We start from the raw sequence: 22,879 nt of genomic DNA, 5'->3' as shown, positions 1-22,879 counted from the left end.
AGGGATTTAGCCAGATCACAAGGAAGCCGGACAGGCACCGGAATCCAAATCTCTAAGCCTAGACTGAGCGCTAAAGGGCAAGCCTCGTTGCCCGCTGTGGGCCTACACGTATTATCGCTTTAGGGGGTAAAAGCGCTTCTCCTCCAGCCTTCTCGCCCCCGTCCCACCGCAAACACAGCGGACAACGCGCGCGAGGATTACCAGCCCCTCCTAAATACGGCAACGGAGGCTGAACAGCCCCGCCCTCGCAGAGCCCCCTCCTACCCCACGTGATCTCGCCCGGCACAGCCATGGCCGCCTAGGTTCGATAGAAACGATACTGATTGGACAGTCAAAAGACGACCCGCCTTCCAGTGGGCCTTTCTGCGCACGCGCACGGCACTCTGGCCCGTGAAAAGACGGAAAGCGGCCGTGTTGCGTCACTTCCTCCGCCCCTGTTTCAAGGGATAAGAAACCCTGCGGTTAGGGTTCCTTCTTTCCCAGGCGGCTGCCGAAGATGGCGGAGGGGCAGGTACAGGCTCTTCGCGGGCCGGGGCGGTGTGGGGCCGGGTGGGGTCGAGACCGGACCGGGGTTGGACCTCTTTTCTCTCGTAAGTGTACTGTGGAACGGGAGATCGATAACTGAGCAAAACAGAAAGCTTTCGGGGTAAGAGGAACCCAAAACGGGAATATAAAGCGGTTTTTACGCTCTGGGCTGGCTAGAATGCGGCATCATTTTTCCCCCAGGGGGCAGTGATCGGGGCTTCCACCACAAGAAAAGTTATTTTAAAACTAGGCCTGATTTACCTTGATTTTGGGCGGGTCTTGGCCGAATTGGGCCCGTGTGTCCTCAGCGGTGGGGAAGCACGCGGAAGGCAGCTGCGCGGCCAGGGGACGATGAGAAGCCGAGGATTGGTCAAAATGGAGGGTACTTTCGCCCTGCCCAAGGCGCGGGTTGTTTCGGCCTCGTGGGAGTGCGCATTAGGGTTCTCCTGCAGCTGTGGGTATTTTAGCGCGAAATCTTTGTAGCGGGTCGAGAGAGGTCCTGCTTATAGGGCATGCAGGCACGAGTTGCTCTTATCCTTTCTCTCGGGGGTCGAGGAACTCTTTAAAGGTCTACTGGTGCTGGAAACAGGATTGTAATGAAATGTTTACAGCACTGGGATATTCTTTGTCCTTAACGATCTGGAGGTCCTCAAGGACGGCAGCAGAAACTTAACTCTGACTTGGCCCAGTCTTCTTGTGTAACCAATTAGATATAAAGGAGGGGATGGCTTTGGAAGGGGTGTACCTGTGATGGGTCTATGGTTCCAGAAGGAAAACCACGTTTGGGGCCAGGCAAGTGGTAGAGTTTTCCGAACCTGTGTCCCTGCATTTACGGCTCCTGGTATAGTTTGCCTTGTATTTTGTGTAATCCAGTTCATTTATCATAGTGTTCCTGAGGCAGATATTGGAGATTTGGAGGGTTTTGACCAAAGTCACATTGTCAGGAAGTCTGGTTTTAGATTCTGTAGCCTTTTACCCTGGCTTCCAACACTCATAACATGGATAGGAAGCCCTTGGTAAAGAGTTGGGACTTTTACTCTTGACAAGAAGTTGAGGGTTGGCGTTTGAGCAGTTCGCGGGAGGATGCAAATCTAGTCAGTACCAGCGCCAGCCAGGGCTTTTGACTACCCTTCCTAGTTTCATCTGCTCTGAACCTTCATGCTAGAAAAACATCTTTGAGACCAGGACGGAATCAGATTATGTCGAGATTCTAAGGTTTGTAATCAGATCACAGGTTCTTCTGCCTGGAGGATCAGTATTGCCAGTCTGGATTCAGATTGTAGCTCATTCGCTGACTGTCAGGCATAATCTGGGCATAAAGATTCTTGCCCTTCAAGCAGCTGAGATGTGAGGGGAGTCCTTTGGTATCTTAGCCCACTCACTGAAATCCTGAGTCATTTGCGCTCTTGGCCTTCTCTGTACAGTGAGGCTTAGTTCCTAGTTCCTGTGTCTCTTACTTGGTTAGCAGGCACCCTGGGAGGTAGGTGAAATGATCAAGTAGGGAGGAATGATTGTTTGAGGTGGGGAGTCAAAGCTGTGGGTGCCTCTGAGCCCTCTTAACATATCTCCAACAGGTCCTGGTTCTCGATGGCCGAGGCCATCTCCTGGGCCGCCTGGCGGCCATCGTGGCTAAGCAGGTGCTTCTGGGTAAGTCTGCCCCCTGCCCACAGCTCCCCCAGACATGAGCCTCGAGGTCAGTGATGAGCAAAAATCACCATCTTTCGTTTGAGTCTGACGACCATGAGATCAACCCCATGCACCGCTCTGAGACCTGCCAGCCGCCTCCCCTCCTAGGTTGGGGGCTCTGGGCTCTGTCAGACTAACAAATTGAACTTAAGCACGAGTCCAGCTCCGCCAATTGCTGCTCTGTGACGCGGGGCAGGAGACTCCGTGCCTTCCTTGTGCATTATGGCCAGTTTGAGACGGAAGGAGCCTCCTTTCTGGGTCCTTAGCAGTAATTGGGCCTGCTTCCTAACCTTTGACCTCCTTGATCGTCTCATTTTCCATTTCCTCTAGGTCGAAAGGTGGTGGTTGTGCGCTGTGAGGGCATCAACATTTCTGGCAATTTCTATAGAAACAAGTGTGAGTGAGGGCCTGGGAGGAGGGCTGGAAAGGGTGGACCTCTGTGGGGCTCACACTTCACGGGCGCCTAAGCAGTCCCACCACTGGGGGGAGGTCCTAGTCTGAGTTCCCGAACACGCCCTCGGAAGTAAGGTTGTGTGCTGCGCTGGAAGGAGTTACCATCTGCCTGAGGACTCTTGAGGCCTCACACACTCTCCCCTCTTGCCAGTGAAGTACCTGGCATTCCTCCGCAAGCGGATGAACACCAACCCCTCCCGTGGCCCCTACCACTTCCGAGCCCCCAGCCGCATCTTCTGGCGGACAGTGCGAGGTGAGCTGGGCCTGAGGACCACAGGGGCTGATGGGGCGGGTGGCCGGTGATGAAGACTTTTCCCACTCTTGTTCGAGTTTCCCAGCCATGAGATGACTCCACATGCACTACCATCTGAGGCTGCCTGCCTGCCCACCCGCCCAGGTGGGGCAGCGGGGTCCTCGCATGCCCCGCTGAGCGGGTCTGTTGTCCTCTGCCCACAGGCATGCTGCCCCACAAGACCAAGCGAGGCCAGGCCGCTCTGGACCGCCTCAAGGTGTTTGATGGGATCCCACCACCCTATGACAAGGTGAGCAAGGCCTATCTCCCTCAGCAGCATCTTTGTGTCTGGCGTCCGTGATGTTCTGCAGTTACCTACATTGTTTGATCCTCGTGAAAACAGCACTGGCTGAGACGCCTGCCCCAGCCAGCCTTCTTCCCTGTCTGTCCCTCACTCCAGGTCTCTAAGTCCCTCTCCTTCTCTAACAGAAAAAGCGGATGGTGGTTCCTGCCGCCCTTAAGGTTTTGCGTCTGAAGCCTACACGGAAGGTGAGTTCCGGGGTCTGCTGAGTGATGCCTGGGGGTCCCAGGCTTCCTGGGGGGGTGCACCTAGGGCCCTGAGACTGGCAGATGATGGCTTTTTCTCACGATGGTCTGCGGATGCCACTGCGGGCAGTGCCGATAATGCCAATGGCTCAGCTGATGCCAGGAGGAGCAGAGAGCCCTGCCAGGGGTAGCTGTGTCTCTTGAGCGTGGGCTTGCTGAAAAGTTGTATTGCTGGACTGGGATCCTCTAGGACAGGATGTCAGCTCCCTTCCCCTAGTCACCCTGGCCTCGTCTTCTTACAGCTTCGTTTCTCCCTCTCCCCCCCAAGTTTGCCTACCTAGGGCGCCTGGCTCATGAGGTTGGCTGGAAGTACCAGGCAGTAACGGCTACACTGGAGGAGAAGAGAAAGGAGAAGGCCAAGATCCACTACCGGAAAAAGAAGCAGCTCATGGTGAGGACGGGGCTGTGGCTGGAGGGGCACCACGTTTTCTGGGGCAGGGTCTGGGAGCTGATTACTCTTAACTTCGGTCTTAGTTGTGCCCTCGGAAGGCTCTGCCTAAGGCCCAGTGTGGGTGGCCCCCTGGGATAAGGGCAGTCCTAGGGAGCAGCCAGTAACCACCACCTGTCACCTTGACCCCACAGAGGCTACGGAAGCAGGCCGAAAAGAACATAGAGAAGAAAATCGACCGATTCACAGAGGTCCTCAAGACCCATGGATTCTTAGTCTGAGCCCAATAAAATTGACTGTTTCTTCTTCATGCTTGGCCTGGCCTGCCCTTCCTCCATCGCCACCCTAGGATGTGGGGGACCCCAGGGGCTGCCATCCAGGTGCCACAGGCAGCCTGGGGCTTAGAAGACTGGGTATAGCAAAGGCGCCTTAGCCAATGCTGTTTAAGAGAGGCCTTTTTAAAAGCGTAGACATTTGTAAGGGCTGTGCAGGTAGAATTTGCCTGTGACCTATTCATTCAAGAGAGTTTTAGGACATGGACAGTTTGAACAACCAGTGCTGTTGCAATACTGGCAAAAGTGAGCTGGAAGACCTAATTGGAAGGGCCGCTCACATCGCTCACAGGGAGTCTGTAAGCTTCCCACACGGTCAGGTACTATACTCTGCAGCTGTTAGGATGTGAGAGGATGCTTGGGCAGCACGAGTCTGGGGTTCTAAAAGGTGTTCATGGGGCTTCCCTGGTGGCACAGTGGTTGAGAGTCCGCCTGCCGATGCAGGGGGCGCGGGTTCGTGCCCCGGGCTGGGCCCGTGAGCCATGGCCGCTGAGCCTGTGCTCCACAACGGGAGAGGCCACAACAGTGAGAGGCCCGTGTACCGCAAAAAAAAAAAAACTTCTAAAAGGTGTTTATGGAAGGGAAGTATGGCCCAAGGGGTCACAGGCATTGCCCTTGTGTCTTCCCTATATTTTGTGATCCAAAACTAATAAATTATTTTTAAAGAAATTTGGCGTCTTTGCAGTGTGTGTCTGCCATAGAGGCAGGCCCAGGGGAGCAAGGCCCTCGGCTGATGGGAGGCTTTGAAGAATAAAACTGGCTGTGCTCTTTCTGCAGATGATGGATTAGAAACTGCCTTTTGTGGAGGACTTGGCCTTTGTAGAGACTGACATGCCAAGGAATTTGAGATGCCTATGAGATTGGTATTTACGACCTGTAGAGCCTGGTGTTGCCCAGTTTGCATAAAGTTGTCTTCCCTAATGCAGCTGCAAAGTATGGAGTTGCCACCATTCTCTAAAACCGGTTGCTCACTGTGGGGCATGTGGTCTCTTCCAGTCTGCCACGCCAGTCCACGCTTAGTGTGAAGAAATGGCCAAGAAAAAACATTTTGTAAATGGTGGTTAGGCATTAGAGAAAGTGGGATTTGAAAGCTCTTGGTGCTTTGTAGGATTAAAACTAGGCTTGTTAGATCTGCCAGGGTGAGTCCCTGAAAGGGTAAACGTTAGGGTACCCAGCCCTGGACAGTCACCCTTGGTCACCTCTCAATACTTGACCCAGGTGGGCCCCCATCCCCATCTTACTGATGAGGGTTATATGCAGTCAGCAGTGTCAGCCAGGATGACACTCAGGGGTCTGGTGTGACCAAGGTACGCACATCTGTACTGGGAAGAAAGATTTGTGCTGCCCTTGGGATTGGTAGGCAATACTTGCTAGTTGGTTCACGGGGCAGATCATAACTTGGTGCACTGTGCCATTCTCTCTTGCTTAATCTCCAAAATGTCTAAGATACCACCGTGGCTTAAATTTTCTCTAAGAAAATCATTTTGCAAGTGGGTGCCTTACCCCTCCTGGGGCTCCTGCTCACCAGCAGAGCTGCCTACAGAAGCAACTGAAAACCAGAGTTTACGTCTTAAGTTTAACAGGACTGCATGTAAAAGCACAATATAATCCCCTGGAAACCACAATCCCTTATATTTGGCTTAAAAATGTAAAACTTGCCACTCTAAAGACACCCACCATTAAAGAGATGAAGACAGGTCAGACTGGGAGAAGTTATTTGCATGTCATCTCTTGCAGGACTTGAATGCCAAATATACAGAAAAACTCTTTAAAAACTCAGTAACAAAGAGAGAACCAAATAAAACCCGGCCAAAACTTGAAAACACGTTTCACCAAAGAAGATACACAAATGCCAATAAATACACGAGAAGATGCTCCTCATTCCTCAGAATGCAAATGAAATCTCCAGGCATAACAATCGTTCCTGCGGGACAAGTACAGGGAATCAGAACCTCTGGGCCCACAGAATGAACGTTTCCAAAGCTCCAGCTCCATCTTGCCCAACTGCCCACAACCAAAGCACCCTCCAACAGAACGTGACGTGCCAGTCCCAGGTCAGCCTCATCTCCTGGACTATAGCAACCCTGGAGACCCTGGTCTGTGGGTGGGGTGCAGGGATAACGTCTTGTTTTCATAGACATTTCTGTGCTCACTGGGGAGGGCGAGGGTCTCCAGGTCTCCAAGCTTTTGGATTTCTGTTGTGAAATGGTAGTGAATGTCTGAAATCCGGCAGAGACAGGGAAATACGCCCTCAAGTGGTAACTAGAGTTGGGTGAAGTTTATTATTGGGCACCAAAGCTGTTCACACTGCAGTTCAAAAAAAATCGATGTGGTGGGTTGTAAGTAGCCTTAAAATGATAATGAAATTGAGGGGCTTCCCTGGTGGTCCAGCAGTTAAGACTCCACGCTCCCAATGCAGGGGGCCGGGTTCGATCCCTGGTCAGGGAACTAGACTGCGCATGCCACAACTAAAAAGAGAAAGATCCTGCATGTCACAACTAAGACCTGGCAAAGCCAAATAAATAAATTAATTAATTAAATAATAGTGATGATAATGAAACTGAATAGAAATGAAAAGGAGAAAAATCAGTGTATTACAGAAAGGAAAGGAGAGAGGTCAAAGACTTCAAAATTAGAAAAGAGGCAGAGAGAAAGGCAGAGAAGGGTGAAAGAGAGGTGCGTGTGTTTGGTCACAATGCAGAATGCATTTCCTACTGTGGGTTGTGATCAAAAATGTCTAGAAGCTAAGGACCTAAACATCTCCAGTTTGCCCTCGCCCCTTCAGAGTGAAGCAGTATTTCTTTTCTTTACTCTTCCCTTATCAAAATCTCACTAGCTGCTCTGAGCAATTTGCAAAATATTGAGCATTTAAGACACCAGACAGGAAATCATACCTAATCTCACCACCTGGAGATGTAAACCACCAGGGCAATATCATGCATTTCCTTCCAGGCTTTTTTCTAAGTTAGAAACTTTTATGCAGACTTTTATATGTAACTTTTGTACATAGTTTAGCACACATTGTAGACAGCAACTCCGGGTCCTGCTTTTTTTTTTAACTAAATATCATAAATCCTTTCTAAGTCATTCAAAAACTCCAGAACTTACTTTTTCTTCAAAAAATAAATTATAAAGCTACTACAAGGTCACTGGGGGGAAGACATAGCAGGTTCTAAAATGAAAAGTCCCTCAATGCTACCCCAGAGGGACTGAAACAATGATAATTTAAAAAGTATCATTCATCACCTATATGTGGAATCTAAAATATGACACAGATGAACTTATGAAACAGAAACAGACTCACAGATATAGAGAACAAACGTGTTGCTATTCGGGGCTGGGGGGGAGGGATAGATTGGGGGTTTGGGATTAGCAGATGCCAACTATTATATATATAGGCTGGGAAAGCAAGGTCCTACTGTGTAGCACAGGGAACTATATTCAATATCCTGTGATAAACCATAATGGAAAAGAATGAAAATGTATATATATGTATAACCGAATCACTTTGCTGTACAGCATAAATTAACAACATTGTAAATCAACTATACTTCCATAAAATAAATTTTAAAAAAATGTTCAAAATTCACAAAGCTATTAAGTGTAAAAGAAATTTAAATAATTAAACTTCAAATGATTTTTTGTAAGTTTGTAGCATTTATATTTCTGAAGTTATTACAACTTAAAAGACATCATATATATTACATATACATATATATGCAACCAGCCTTCGCTGTCTAGAAGGGCATTTTTTTTTTTTTTTTTTTTTGTGGTACGCGGGCCTCTCTCTCACTGTTGTGGCGTCTCCCGCCGTGGAGCACAGGCTCTGGACGCGCAGTCTCAGTGGCCATGGCCCACGGGCCCAGCCGCTCCGCGGCATGTGGGATCTTCCCAGACCGGGGCACGAACCCGTGTCCCCTGCATCGGCAGGCAGACTCAACCACTGCGCCACCAGGGAAGCCCTATAAGGGCATTTTTTATGTTGATAAAAAATATTCTAAATCTTCGCTGTTCAATATGCAAGCCACTAGCCACATGTGATTACTGAGCATTTGCAATATGAATAGAATGAGTGAAAAATTGAATTTTAAATGTTATTCAATTTAAATAACCACATGTAACTAATGGCTGTTATTGGACAATGTAGTCTATAATACCTAAAAAGATAAGCCACAACTATATCATGTAATAAGCTTTAAAAAATGCATTAAACAACAAGGACCTACTGTATAGCACAGGGAACTGTATTCAGTATCCTGTGATAAACCATAATGGAAAAGAATATGAAAAAGAAATATATATGTAAAAAAAATGCAGTCGTCCTATAGATTGTCCATAAACATTCGAATAAATGGGTCATGCCGTGCCTCTTGTTCTGCACTTTGCTTTGTCCACATACAAATTCAACAGAGGGTAGAATAGTTTGGAAGACACACTGGCAGATGATAACAGGGTGACAGCAATTGCTTCTGCAGAGGGAAACTGGGTGCATGTGTCCGGGGAGAAACGTGAGGGAAAGATTCATCTTTCACAATTTACTTTGTACTTTTAGAATTTTGTACCATGTGCATGAAATCCCTATTCAGAAGTCATCGCAAATTTAAAGATTAAAAAATGAAACGTGTCTGGCAGTGTTTTCATTTCCGGATTGGTTGACTTACCTCATGTTTATTACGTGCTTGCAGAGTGGTCCACGATCAGGTTATGCCAGGATTCACCCATCTGCCTATAAGTGGACATTTTGGTGTATCTAATTCTCCATTCATTTGGTCAGTTATTCAACAAGGACAAACTGAGCACCTACTATGTGACAATCACCAGAAGCCCTGGAGAACAAAGGCAACGAAAATTCCTGCCCTCAATTTAGTGAGGAAGAGGAAACAAAGGATAAATAAGAAAGCATGAAAGGGGAGGGGGCAGGGGGAGTTTGGAATTAACATATGCCCACTGCATAAAATAGGTAAATGACTAGGTCTTACAGTATAGCACAGGCAACTATACTCAATATCTTGTAATAGCATAATGGAAAAGAATCTGAAAAGGAATATATATACATTTATATGTATAACTGAATCACTTTGCTGTACACCTGAAGCTAACAACATTGTAAATCAACTATACTTCAATTTTTTTTTAAGTTGGAGAAAAATCAAAAGAATAATATTTTGTGACCTGTGTAGAAGTTTGTTGGGAGTACACATTTTATGTTCTAAATGCAATGCTTAAAAAAGTCTTTACTAGGGAATTCCCTGGTTGTCCAGTGGTTAGGACTCTGTGCTTCCACTGCCATGGGAACTAAGATGACACGAGCTGCATGGTGTGGCCAAAAAAAAAAAAGTCTTTACTAGACTCATAAGTGAAAAAAACAAAACTCAGGTCTTCTTCTAGTACATTTATGATTTCATTCCCCAAACCCACCTAAATTTTATCCTTACACATCAGAAATTTACTTTGGCATACAGTAGGTGGTAGAGATCCAACTTTATTTTTTTTTCTGATGGTTGCACACTTGTCCTAACACGAAATCACTGAATATTCTGTACATTTCCCCAAGGGTTTTATTATTTATTTATTTATTGTGATAGGTAAGAAGTGGATTTATTTAGAGAGAACCACACTCTGTGGAGTTAAGAGCACTGGGAAATTTTAGACCAAGACTTAACTAAGGAAAGAGGCATAAGACACCTATCCGTGCCAAGGTCTGGAGTTTGAAATCTCCCAACAAGGTGCAAGTCAGTTAGAGTGTGGACAGCTGTCAGGGTTGGTTTGAGACACCGGGTTCTTGCCACCGCTGCCCAGAAGGGGGCCGGGTACCAAATAGGTGCTCATTAAGTGTGAAGTGACTGTAAAAAGGACTCAAAGCCTCCTTCTTTAAAGGTTAGTGACTAAGAACGCTGGAGCCAGACTGCCCAGGTTCAATTCCCACCTCTGCCTCTCATTTTCTGCGAAACCTGGAGCAACTAATGCCTCAGTTTCCCCATCTGCAAAATGGGAATAGTAACCGAACCATCCTTAGATTGTTAGCACAATGCCAGGCACATGGCAATTGCTCTGTTAGATTTTGCTTTACAAGAATTTAAAAAACAATAAATTAGTATTCAGTTATAGACGTACACTGACCAACGCAGCAGATACTAGCCCCATGTAGCTATTTATATTTAATTCGAATAAAATTAAAGTTAGGGCCTTTCTCACCTTCTGGGATGGCCCACACTCTGTCTGTGGAATATGTTTCTCTCTAAATAACTCCACTTCTTACCTAAAAAAAAAAAAAAAAAGTTAAAAATTCAGGTCCTCAGTCGCACGCACCCCACTTCCAGTGCCAGTGGCTACTGTGTTGGACAGCGCAGATACAGAACATTTCATCACAGCGGGAACTACTATTGGACAGCGCTGTTACAATCAGCAGAAGGCCTTTTTATTTTATTCATTTAATTTAATTTTTTCACGAAACCATTGTCTGGGGATGAAATGGCCCATAGAGGAAAACAACGTTCACTAAACTGCACAAAACTCGTGGGTAGTGCCCGCTCCTCACAAAGATGGCGGCGCCGCAGAGCATTCATGCGCCTAAGACTTTCCGGTCTCCGGTCCTGCAAAAAGATGGCCGCCGCCACAGCCCGTTTAAACCCTGAGCGGACACAGCCACACTGTCCCCAAACCCCACATGGTCCCACTCCCCGCAGAAACAAGGCCGCCTCCCGCCAACTCTCGCGATAACAAGGCTGGCCACTCTGTCCCAACCTGACCTAGCGCGATGGCGCGCAAAGATGGCCAAAGAGTCTCGCGAGACAGTGTCTGTCGCTTCCCGCCCCTCTGCCATTAACGTCATGGCAGCGTCCGTGCGGTCTCCGAATCGCGTGCTTGGGTAGGGCAGTCCGTCAATCAGAGTCTCTCCAAGGCTCCGCCTCAAATCGGGTTACCCTGCCCCTTTTTCGTCACTTCCTCTCTAGCTTCTGTGCAATCGATAAGGCAACCGGGACGCCGCTGCGGCTTTCTTTTTTTCAGGCGGCCGGGAAGATGGCGGACATTCAGGTTTGGGGTCGGGGCTGACGCAGACCTAGCGGGGCCCGGGCTTCAGGGGCGTGTCCTGGAGAGCGGGAGTCCGCGCCCCAGTTTAGGGGTTAATTCTGGGCGTCTTCGATTTCCCAGGGAAATTCGAGCAGAGGGCGCGTGTCTTGGCGTTAATCTCGATTGGCGCCTCCGAAATCTTAGGAGCTCCGCATTTAGGGTGTAATTAAGGCTCAAACTTTTTAGGAGTTATCTTTTTTAAAACCCAAGGTTTACAGAGTGTTTTTCTGGAGGCCTTAGGCTGTAGGGTTAATCCTGTGAGAACTGAGTCCTAAGGGCTACTCCAGGGAGCCCATCGTTTTGGTATTTAATTTTGGAGCCACATGTAATTAATAAGGAGTGACTCCTGGGTGGGTATCTTTGTATCTTGGAGAATAATTCTTGCTGAAGGGTGTCCAGGGTGTTAGAGAGATGATTCTGTATCTTTGGGTTTTAAGGGGTAAATTCTGCAGGCGGTGGAAGGTGCTTTAGACCGTAAATACCGACGTAACCCCGGGTTTAGAGTTGAGTCTGGGTTGGGAGTAAATTTGGGTGAGTGCAGCGTTTGGGGAGTTAAATACTGCAGAGGATGAGATCGGGGGGGTTTGTGAAGCTTTCCAGACCAGGTTGCTGCCTGCTGCAAGCTTACCAGCTTCCACCTCATCCCTGTAGACTGAGCGTGCGTACCAAAAGCAGCCGACCATCTTTCAAAATAAGAAGAGGGTCCTGCTTGGAGAAACTGGCAAGGAGAAGCTCCCGCGATACTACAAGAACATTGGTTTGGGCTTCAAGACACCGAAGGAGGTATGGGGACCCTCAGAAGAAAGAAGGAGATCCCTGTTTCCCTGCACGTGTGCCCAAACTGAGTTGCCCTATCAGCATCTGAGTGGCTGTTGCTGGGGCTGCTGGGAAACGTAGTTTTTGTGTCTACAGGGAGGCCACACCCCTCCTCTTTTCAGGAACTACCATTCAGGGCTTGCTAATCCTCCTTATCTCTTCAGGCCATCGAGGGCACCTACATTGACAAGAAATGCCCTTTTACTGGTAATGTCTCCATCCGAGGGCGAATCCTGTCTGGTAAGTGAGGACCTCTGGGGGCTTGGGTTCAGATTCCCGGGTCTGAGGGAGGAGGGGCTGGGGACACTGAGACCCCGGGGTCCTGGGTGAAGAAGGGCTTGGCAGACTCCTGGTTATGGCGGGCACTGGCAGGTGATGTCTGTTATTTTCACGATGGTCTTCAGATGCCCACCCCAGGCACTGCTGAGAAAGCAGTTGGCACAGCTGATGCCAGGAGCAGGGCTTCTTGGGAACCCTGCTCAGCGGCCCCCGATTCCCAGCATGCCCTGGGCTGCCCATGGCTCCCTTCCCTATGGGGCCTGACCCGGGATCTGCCCCTTCCCCCCAGGTGTGGTGACCAAAATGAAGATGCAGAGGACCATTGTCATCCGCCGAGACTACCTGCACTACATCCGAAAGTACAACCGCTTCGAGAAGCGCCACAAGAACATGTCTGTGCACCTTTCCCCTTGCTTCAGGTGAGCACGGTGGCCCCAGGTAGGCCCGCTGAGCTGCCCTCCCAGGCAGAGAGGAGGGGGTGGGCTGCACAAGAATCTGGGTGACTTGGGATGTGCCTTGGCCGTTAACAGGACGCCCTGGCTGCCGTGTGAAGGTAGTCAGCTGTTGGGGGCGGGGGCGGTTAGTGAGGGGACCCTGTATCACCATCTTTGGGAGCCTCCCGTTCTCTGCAAAATGGAGGTGCTGGTTGGAGGTCGTCTGTCCTGGAAGGGTAGGAGCATTCTCTGCATGGCACTGAGCTTGGCGCCTTTCATAGTTATTGCTCAATAAATAAGCACAGGGCGCCGTGCAGTGCAGATGGAACTGGAAATAGCAGCTTGGTTGGGGTTTGGAGGAGCCAAAGGTGACAGGTCTCCGCCTGGAGGCAGTCAGAAAGGCACCTTTAGGGCCTGCTTGGGGCAGAGTCCCTCTGACATGGCGCTGCTCACCCCCACAGGGACGTCCAGATTGGTGACATCGTCACAGTGGGCGAGTGCCGGCCCCTGAGCAAGACGGTGCGCTTCAACGTGCTCAAGGTCACCAAGGCTGCTGGCACCAAGAAGCAGTTCCAGAAGTTCTGAGACCGGACCCCTGCCCGCTGCCCCAAACAAAATAAAAGTTATTTTCCCAGTCACGGGCCAGGTTCCGTATCCATGCCCTTATCAGAGGGAGGGGGTGTCCCTGGGAATTAAGTGGGGTTGATGTGAAAGATGGGGCTGTTTCTCATCCTCTCGGGGCGTAAGGATGGGGACCAAAGCCTGCTTCCTGCCCTCTCGTCTCTGGGTGAAGACAGCCCGTAGCAAGATGCAGCCCCTCTCTGGTCTTTGGTCCTCGTCCGCTTTTGGTGTCGGAGTACCTAAAGCCTTCTGCTTGGTGTTGAGCTCCCCCTGCAAGTCTCTGGGGAGGAAGTGAGTGAGGGTGGAGGTTCCTGGGTTCTCTAGACTCCGGGCCCTTCCTGGCCTCCGAGGGGACCGTAAGGAAGAAGTAGCGGCCCTCTGGGCTTGGCTGGGGGTCAGCATGTGTTGGGTGCGTTTGAGGAGTACACAGCTGCGCGGTTCGGAGCTGTGAGGGTCTTGACTTCAACCTGGGACTGTACCCTGACAGGGAAGGAGTGGGGCAGGGAAGCAAGGCACCCGCCCTCCCTCCCGCATGCTCCACCGTCCCCTCCTAGTGGACACCATGCCCATTTGCAGATAAGCAAACTTATCTGAGGGGGCAAGTTCTCTGCCTGGGGTCCCCCAAGGAGTAGCTGAGCTCCACGTGTCAGGTTATGGACACTTTCTTTGCCTAAGAATGCAAGTAAGGAAATTAGCCTTTAAGATAAGTTGCTTAGTAAGGCCAGCCAGCAGTGCGGGGCTGCAGGCTGCTCAGAAATGGATAGGAAGTCCGTGGAGGTGGGACTGATCTGGGACAGACCAAGTGGGGTGGCCTTGGGTGAGGAGAGAAATTGGAGATGGGGAGAAAGGGGACAGAGCCAGGCAAATGAAGGAGAAGAGATTTCTGACAGGGCAGGACATGGTGACCTTGACTGTCAGGGAAAAAACCTGGGAGATGGAGAGAGCTTAACAGTTGGTAATGGCAGGAAGGTTTTCTGTTAGAAGCAGAGAAAAATGGGGAAAGGAAGAGGGAACTTGAGTGTCAGATACAGAGATCAGGAGAGAGATTTGGGACAGAGCCCTCAGCTGAACACCGAACAGGGACAAAAACCACAGCCCAGGGACAGACTCAGATTCCAGAGGCAGAGATGGGCCTGGAGAACATGACGAAGAGGCACGCGTGGCGTGGGTGGCAGGTGCGGACAGAATGAGAAACACCACAGAGAGGGACCCAGGGACTTGGGGATCTGAAGCAGAGACTCTCACCAGAGCCACAGCCGGTCAGAGATGGAGGCACAGGCAGAAGGGAGGTGCCGGAGTTGCCCCGCTGCCTTCACCCCTGGGGGCCTGGCGCTGCTGGGGTCCCCAGGTCCCTGACCCCCATGCCTGTACCAGGGACTGAGGCACACACTGGTACAAGGGTTGGGAGACAGGGCCGTGAGGAGAGAGGAGCCGCCGCTGCTGCCTCCCAGGACTTGGCCTCTGGACCGGCCTGGGGGCTCCTTTTTACCCAGGCCCGGCGAGGGCGGGGGTTCCTGCCAGAGGAAGCGGGGCCGCGTCAAAGAGGGCAGGAAGGGGCAGGGACGGGTCAGAGGGGGGCACCGCCCTGAGGTTCAGCCTGCACGCCTGCCCCACCCAGTGCTGGAGGGATAGAGACCCTGAGGAGGGGGACTGGGACCCAGGGGCGGGGGGTGGGGGGGCAGAGCTGCGGAGAGGGAACAGAGACCCAGCGGGGGATCTGAGGCCACTCCAGGAGCCCACACCCACAGGTGTTTCCGTTTGGGGTGGGGCCGCCGTGTTTACAAAAACAACAGCCCAGCTCCCCTGCTTCCTCCCTGCGCGGCGGGTTCCTGGGCGTCTCCTCGGCACCCCATCATCAGGATACCTAGTGTCTGGTGACCCGTGTGCCTGGTGGGGACACCCAACAGGCTTCCTGGTGGGTCAGCTCACAAACTCCAAGGAGAAGGCTCCCCGGGCTGTACCAGTTCTCTGGCCTGATGAGTGGGAGAGGACTTTACCTGCCTTTCTTAGAGAACTGTGACAGCTAGAGATTCGACTCCTAGGCCCAGGTCACAGCCTCAGAGCTTCCTCTCTGCCTACCTGCCTGCCCCCATCCTCACTCTGCCTGCACCCCTGACTTGCGCCCTCCTGCCTTTGCACTGGCTGTGCCCTCTGCCCCAAGGAACCTCTAACCCCAGGCTTCCACCTGGCTCCCTCCCTCACCCCTTAATCTCTTCATTCTCACCGACCTCTTTCCACTTGGAGAACCTCCAACCCTCCCAATCTCCCTTCCCTGCTTGGATGTCTTACATAGACAGGAAAATCCGTTTATGGCATATTTGCTGTACAAATCCTGTATGATATTGCACGTTTATTTGTTTACCTGTTGACCCCTGGAATACAAACTCCAAGAAGACAAGGAATCTCTGCAGCCCCAGCGCCTGGAACAAATTGTAGGTGCTCCAAACATGTTTAGTTGAGTGAATTTACTTATTTATTTGTTTGTTTATTTTTGGCTGCACCATTCCCTGACCAGGGATCGAACCCAGGCCCTTGACAGTGAGAGCGCGGAGTCCTAGCCACTGGACCGCCAGGGAACTCCCGGAGTGAGTCCATTTAAAGTTAAATCCTCACATTCTCACAGGCCAGGCTTGACTCCTAGTGTTACCCGAAAACTGGGTTCACCTCTTGGTGGGTGTCAAGCCAAAAGACACACTGAGCGAAACATCAGGAGAACGAAGGATTTATTACCTGCAGCAAGTAAGGAGAACACCGGGGATCTTTCCCAAAGCAGTGCCTCTCCAACAGCAAAATTGGGGAAGTTTTAAGCTAAGACGACATGCATATTCATGAGGGGGCTGGAGCAGAGAATTCAGCACAGAATTGGGGCAAAGGTCGCCAGAGTCCAAGCTTTAGTTGATTGAAGTCAGGAGGGTCAACATTTTTCTGTCCTTCATCTGGCTGCGGGCCTTAGTTCCTGAAGAGCTCAAAAACTGTATCAGACTGTTCTGTACATCCCTTGAGGAGGAATTAGGACTCTGTTTTATTGTTGAACTATTGTTTCTTTGACTGCTTTTCCTTTTCTCTTTGTTCCCTAACTTTCCTTAAGATCAAGGATTACTGAGACCTGTTCAAGGGCAAGCATTGCAGCCAGGCTTAGATCACAAAACAGCTTAAGCCAGAATGGCTTCTCTTATGTCAAGAAAGCCACTCCTGGTTCTTTTTTTCCAGGGACCCCCTAACCTATCTGTTTACACTAGGTCTCAAGGCATGGAGTAAACGGAAGCAGTGAACATGCTGAGAAACCTCCAAATGTAAGCATTAAGCCTGTGGGCTCTGTTCCAGATTCTAACCCTGCTGTCATTAGCTGCATGACCTTGGGACCTTGGGCTTGACTCCCCCGAGAACCACAGAGCTTCAGTTTCCTAATCTGTAAAATCTTGCCTCCCTGCCCCATTGGGAGGATGAAATATGCTCACCTGTGTTGTTTGCGGTAGAACTAGTTGCAGTAAGTGATACTTCTTAGGGAAGTGATTATGTCTCATTCCTGAGCCTATTGTTAGAACAAAGCCCAGTGATGTCTTGGTGTAACAGGCCCTGAGTCCCCTTGGACAGGACCAAGGACAAGAGTCTTTGGCAGGTAGCCCCAGAGGTATTAAATGGTTGTGGAACCCTGGTCTACTATAGCAAATCCTAGTGGTTTGTCATGGGATCTTTAGACTGTTTTAGCATGCTTCTGGAATATTCTATCACATGCCTCTTATAGGAAGCCCCAGTGGCCATTTTGCAGGGAAATTAGCTCCAAGCGCAATTTCATAGCAGGGTCCTGGCTTATGATGACAGCGGGTGTCAGGCCTGTTACGTGAAAACAGGGCAGATATTGGTTATATCATAATGTATCATGGCCTCACATCTGTCACAGCAGACCACAGGGTTGTTCTACTGTAGTCATACTGGCGAGCGTCATTGCAGCCCCCTGCGATATTACAGCAGGATGTAGTAATACTGGATTATAGTGGGACCTCAGGGTCTTGTAGCAGGTTCTGTTGGTGGTTGCGATACCCAGGTTGTATGAGAGCTGGCGCGTGAGTATTATGTGTGGAGCGGGCACCAGGATTCATTTAACTGGCCCTGAGGTCTGTGAGTGGAGTCTAGGGAAAGGGGATCGGAGCAGGTTCATATGTTTGAGCAGCCCTGCTGCTATATTTTAACACTGCCCTGAGCGCATCAAGGGAAAACCCTGGGGTCTCACATTATAGGAAGTCCCAGCTCCCAGACCCACGGATTGTTTCAGGGGTGAATATAGATTCTGCTAGAACATTCTAACAGGATACCAAGGCCGTTCTAGAAAAGTTATAGGGACATATTAAACCAGCCCAGGGTCATTCATTATTGGCTTCATTCATTCTGCTAATGTTTCCTGTGCTGGCCCCTGGGGATGCAAGAGTGAGCAAGACAGATCCAGGGCCTGGTGTCTGCGAGCCTACCATCAAGTGCACCGCTGGGGATCTTAACAGCATCCTGAGGCGGGGGGGGGCAGTACGGGGAACAGGTTATTACTATGTGCCTTGTGCCAAACCTGTGAGTCATTAAAGCCTCTCTACCAAAGTAGATACAATTATTATCCCATTTCACAGATGAAGAAACTGAGGCTCAGAGAAGCCCACCTGGAAGAGGCAGGATTTGGTCTTGAACTCAGGTGTGATTGCTTCCTGGGGTTGGTAGGGGGCACTACAGTGCAGGTGCAGAGAAGAGGGGCGGATGTTAAGGTGGTGATTCAGGGAGAAAGCTTGGAGCTGCCAGGGGCAGTCCCCAGGGACCAAGGCGGCTTCATGGGTGAGCGCTCCACGCTGTTCAAGCAGTTGTTCCAAAGGGACCCGCGTTTGGTTAGTTTTGAAGTCGGAACAAAGGGCCCCACGTTTTCATTTATCACTGGGCCCTGCACATTAGTAATTGTCCTGCTGGGGCTTTCTATTGCTTTACGATGGGCCCCTGAGGACATGGTAGTAGGCCCCCAGGGGATCTAAAGGGCATAGGCGGAGAGACTTCCCTGGTGGTCCAGTGGTTAGGACTCGGTGCTTTCACTGTCGTGGCCCAGGTTCAATCCCTTCAAGCTGCATGGTGCGTGCCACACCCCTCAAATGAATAAAAGGGGGGAGGTGTAGGCAGGGATCATTAGAGCATAGGACCCTGGGGATAAGACAGGAGACAGCCAACAGATGCTGTAAATGGTCCCTGAAGACATAGCAGGACCCCAGGATACTTAGCAGGGATTCCCAGTGGGTATTAAGGGACCTTGAGGGCTTTTTCTTTTGTAGCAGGAAGGAGGGACATTATGGGGAATGTTCAGGCTGACCTCTGAGAGGCTTCATGGCTAAACCCTGAGACCATTCTAACAGGAAGGAGAGGAGGTCAGAATGGGGACTTTACAGCAGGGGCACGGCACGGGAGGGCACCTTCCATGACCTTGACCGTGGTAGGCTGGATAAGGATCCCTCAAAGATGTCTGTGCCCTAATCCTCCAAAACCTGTGATTATGTGACCTTGTATGATAAAAGGGACTTTGCAGATGTGATTAAATTCAGGATGCAGAGATGATCTTGGATTATCCAGGTGGGACCAATGTCATCACAAGGGTCCTTATAAGAGGGAGGCAGAGGATCAGAGTCAGAGAGTTGTAAGGAGGACCACAGAAGTCAGAGAGGAGAGAAGGTGCTGGCTTTGAAGATGGAGGAAGGGGCCACAAGCCAAGGAATGCAGGCGACCTCTAGCAGCTGGAAAAGGCAAAGAAATGGATTCTTCCCTGGAGCCTCCAGAAGGAATAGTCTTGCGGACCCATTTTAGATGTCTGACCTCCAGAACTGTAAGAACATGTTTGTGTTATTTTAAACGACTAAGTCTGTGGTGATTGGTTACAGCAGCCACAGGACACTAATACAACATTCTAGACCCACTGTGGACGGCCACTGATGCAGGATCCCAAGACGCATGGATAAAAGCCTGTGGGAATTTTCCCAGAGCGCCATAGAACACAGAATAGCAGGCCCTTGGCATGTTTTAGCAGGACCCTAAAGACTTCCTGGTGGGACTTCCCTGGCGGTCCAGTGGTTAGGACTCCAAGCTTCCACTGCAGGGGGCATGGGTTCAATCCCTGGTCGGGGAACTAAGATTTGGCATGCTGCGCAGTGTGGCCCCAAAAAACACACTTCATGGTAAGGCTAGAGGCATTCTAATAGGGTCCTGGCAGGGCCCCTAGGGCTTAGAGAGGATACCCCATGTCCATTTTGGTGACCCTCAAGGCCACATGAGGGAAGACTAGACATATTTTAGCAGGATCCAGGGGACCTTCTGAGCATGCAGTGGGAGTATTGCAGGATCCTGGGGACATGTTAACAGGAGCCAAAGGACTTTTTGGCAGGACAGGTAGATTAGGGGTCCTGAGAGGTGTTGAAGTGACACCAGTGGGACATTGTAGTAGGACTGAGGACACCTAGAGAAACTACCCAGGGATGGGTAAAGCAGGAGCTGCAGAGGGATGTGAGCATCATAGATGGACCTGGGACCACTGGCAAGGCCCCCAGGGGCATTGTACTTGGGTCCTGGGAGCATAGTGGCAGGAACCCAAGGGCTTGTCATCAGGGCTCTGGTGGCATTATTTTAGGGTCCTAGGCAATAGAGGAGAATCCTACAGGCTGTGTGAGCCATTAGAGTAGGACTCAGGGTATCAAAAGGGGATACACAGAGCATGCAGCAGGACCTGAGGGCCCTTTTTTTTAAAAAAAACTATTTTTAAATTTTTGTTTTATTTATTTATTTTAAATTTTATTTATTTACTTTTGGCTGCCTTGGGTCTTCGTTGCTGCGCACAGGCTTTCTCTGGTTGTGGTGAGCGAGGGCTACTCTCACTGCGGTGGCTTCTCTTGTTGCAGAGCATGGGCTCAGTAGTTGTGGCTTGCGGGCTGTGTAGCGCAGGCTCAGTAGCTGTGGCACACGGGCTTAGTTGCTCCGCGGCATGTAGGATCTTCCTGCACCAGGGCTCGAACCCGTGTCGCCTGCATTGGCAGGCGGATTCTTAACCACTGCACCACCAGGGAAGTCCTTTTTTTTATTCTTAGGTCGCACCAGGCAGCTTGTGGGATTCCCCAACCAGGGATCCACCCCGGGCCACGGCAGTGAAAGCGCAGAGTCCTAACCACTGGACCGCCAGGGAATTCCCTGAGGGTCCTTTTTTAGTGGGGTCTCAGGATGAGGGAGCAGCAATCTAGCTGGATGAGGGGCCACAACAGCAAGTTCCTGGGAAATGCGGAAAGTTTCTTGCCTGGTAGGGATGTTATAGAATGTCCTAGAGAGTCTGTCTAATTGTTTCTGTTTTTCTTTTCTTTTTTTTTTTTTTTTTTGGGGGGGGCATTGGGTCTTTGTTGCTGCGCGTGGACTTTCTCTAGTTGCGGAGAGGGGGGGCTACTCTTCATCGAGGTGCACAGGCTTCTCGTTGCAGTGGCTTCTCTTGTTGTGGAGCACGGGCTCTGTGTATGCGGGCTTCAGTAGTTGTGGCACGTGGGCTCAGTAGTTGTGGCCCACGGGCTTATTTGCTCCACAGCATGTGGAATCTTCCCGGACCAGGGATGGAACCCGTGTCCCCTGCATTGTCGGGCGGATTCTTAACTACTGCACCACCAGGGAAGTCCCTGTTTCTATTTTTCTGTCTATCTGTCTACCTGCCTACCTATTTGTCCGTCTGTTTTGTCCGTCTGTCTCTATTTTTCTATCATCCATCTGTCTGTCGGTCTGTCTGCCTGACTGCCTGCCTACCACCCTATCTGCCTATTTTTCTATCTATCATCTATCTACCTCCTTACCTACCTACCTATCTATCCATCTCTCTGTGTCTATCTGTCTGTCTTTCATGGGGAGGTTCTGGATAGGGCAGGGCCTGGTGAAAGACAGTAATAGAGAGAACCCAGGAGTGGGCCTGAGGAGCCCCGCTCAGCTTTCTGACAGAACCTGAAGGATTCGCTCAGGTTCAGCAGCAGGGAGCGAGCCTGGGGCTGAGGGCACTTTGTGGCCGTTCCTGAGTGGGTCACAGCAATTGTTCTGCGAGGGCTCAGGACTGATTTAGCAGGATTCAGGGATGGCGTGGCCAACTCCGTGGGATGTTGGTGTAGCCTCCTGAAGACTCTATCACTGGGTCTCAGGATACTATCTGGGACCCAAGGAGCTTGGGGGTGGGAGCCTGATATTTTCAGAGACCCAGGGGCATGGTAGTGGCCTCTGGTGATGGTCCAGGAGAACTCCAGGGACACCAGCGTTAAAATTAGTTATGTCCAAAAAAAAAAAAAATTAGTTATGTCCATTAACAGAGGAATGGTTAAAGAAGATGCGGTACATATATACAATGGAATATTACACAGCTGTTAAAAAGAATGAAATAATGCCACATGCAACATGGTGGACCTAGAGATTGTCATACTGAGTGAAGTAAGTCAGACAGAGAAAGAGAAATATGGTATGATATCTCTTACAGGCAGAATCTAAAAATAAATGATACAAGTGAACTTATTTACAAAACAGAAACAGACTCACAGACTTAGCTTACCAGGGGGGAAGGGTGGGGGGAAGGGACAGTTAGGGAGTGTGGGATTGAAATGTACACACTGCTTTATTTAAAATGGATAACCAGGGACTTCTCTGGTGGCGAAGTGGTCCAAGGAACATCAGAGTAGGGTCCTGAGGGCCTTTAAAATGAGAGCCCAGGGGCTGGAATGGTGCTCCGGAGACAGCTGGATCCCAAGGGACGTAAAGGTGACGGTTGGGCATGGCAAGTTCCCCAAGGTATTTTAGGACTCATGGGACATGAAAGCGGGATCCTTCAGCATCAGGGTGGATCTTAGTGGATATTCTAGCAGGACCCAGGGAGAGTCATGAAATGAACAGAGGTCCCTCACTTAGTTGAACATAGATTTACCATCTGTCATCATTTAACACATGTGTCAACTTGGCTGGGCCACAGTGCCCGGTTGTTTGGTCCAACATTACTCTGGATGTTTCTGTGAGGGTGTTTGGGCTGAGATTTACACAGAAATCAGCAGACTCTGAGTAAAGCCGACCACTCTTCAAAATGTGGGTGGGCCTCATCCAATCAGTTGAAGGTGGAAAACTCACCTCCCCCCAACAAGCAAAGGGGAACTCTGAGAGCAGACTGCCTTTGGATTTCATCTGCAAGATGAACTCTTCTTGGTTTTCCAGACTGCCTGCCTTTAGACTTGAAATGTAACTCTTTCGAGTCCCCAGCCTGCCGGCCATCCCTATCAGATTTTGAACTCACCAAGTCTCCACAATCACGTGCGCCAATTCCTTATACCAAGTCTCTTTATATATGTGTGTGTATATATATATATATATATATATATATATATATATATATATATATATATATCTCCTGTTGATTCTGTTCCTCCAG

General features: G+C 50.1%; 2 protein-coding genes, 1 long non-coding RNA gene and 5 other non-coding genes across 9 annotated transcripts; 7 read left to right on the top strand and 1 right to left on the bottom strand.

Moving 5' to 3' along the window:
• Positions 1–422: 422 nt before the first annotated feature.
• Positions 423–4,200, top strand: RPL13A (ribosomal protein L13a). Its single transcript, XM_032612502.1, has 8 exons — positions 423–511; positions 2,100–2,172; positions 2,542–2,607; positions 2,816–2,917; positions 3,121–3,206; positions 3,386–3,445; positions 3,771–3,893; positions 4,085–4,200. Exons 1-8 carry the CDS (start codon positions 497–499, stop codon positions 4,169–4,171), a joined length of 612 nt encoding a protein of 203 aa, XP_032468393.1. The 5' UTR covers positions 423–496; the 3' UTR covers positions 4,172–4,200.
• Positions 2,216–2,299, top strand: LOC116744882. Its single transcript, XR_004347208.1, has one exon. It is a non-coding gene; the product is annotated as a small nucleolar RNA Z195/SNORD33/SNORD32 family (small nucleolar RNA).
• LOC116744881 lies at positions 2,957–3,041 on the top strand. Its single transcript, XR_004347207.1, has one exon. It is a non-coding gene; the product is annotated as a small nucleolar RNA Z195/SNORD33/SNORD32 family (small nucleolar RNA).
• On the top strand, positions 3,246–3,316 carry LOC116744883. The gene has a single exon (XR_004347209.1). It is a non-coding gene; the product is annotated as a small nucleolar RNA SNORD34 (small nucleolar RNA).
• Positions 3,522–3,608, top strand: LOC116744887. Its single transcript, XR_004347212.1, has one exon. It is a non-coding gene; the product is annotated as a small nucleolar RNA SNORD35 (small nucleolar RNA).
• Positions 4,201–5,925: 1,725 nt separating the features above from the next.
• Positions 5,926–10,878, bottom strand: LOC116743699. 2 transcript variants are annotated; one of them, XR_004346858.1, is made up of 4 exons: positions 10,761–10,878; positions 10,418–10,481; positions 8,884–9,048; positions 5,926–6,146 (listed from the first exon to the last, which is right to left on the bottom strand). It is a non-coding gene; the product is annotated as an uncharacterized LOC116743699 (long non-coding RNA). The 2 variants fall into 2 exon arrangements; XR_004346857.1 differs by having other exon boundaries at positions 10,727–10,862.
• Positions 10,879–10,988: 110 nt separating this feature from the next.
• Positions 10,989–13,460, top strand: RPS11 (ribosomal protein S11). The gene is made up of 5 exons (XM_032612504.1): positions 10,989–11,257; positions 11,945–12,076; positions 12,274–12,349; positions 12,678–12,807; positions 13,284–13,460. Exons 1-5 carry the CDS (start codon positions 11,243–11,245, stop codon positions 13,405–13,407), a joined length of 477 nt encoding a protein of 158 aa, XP_032468395.1. The 5' UTR covers positions 10,989–11,242; the 3' UTR covers positions 13,408–13,460.
• Positions 12,477–12,566, top strand: LOC116744888. Its single transcript, XR_004347213.1, has one exon. It is a non-coding gene; the product is annotated as a small nucleolar RNA SNORD35 (small nucleolar RNA).
• Positions 13,461–22,879: the final 9,419 nt, after the last annotated feature.

This window comes from Phocoena sinus, chromosome 19, assembly GCF_008692025.1.
Source record: "Phocoena sinus isolate mPhoSin1 chromosome 19, mPhoSin1.pri, whole genome shotgun sequence".
NCBI classification, from domain to species: domain Eukaryota; kingdom Metazoa; phylum Chordata; class Mammalia; order Artiodactyla; family Phocoenidae; genus Phocoena; species Phocoena sinus.
The sequence above is the reverse complement of the archived record's forward strand: the minus strand, read 5'-3'. Positions and strand labels throughout refer to the sequence as shown.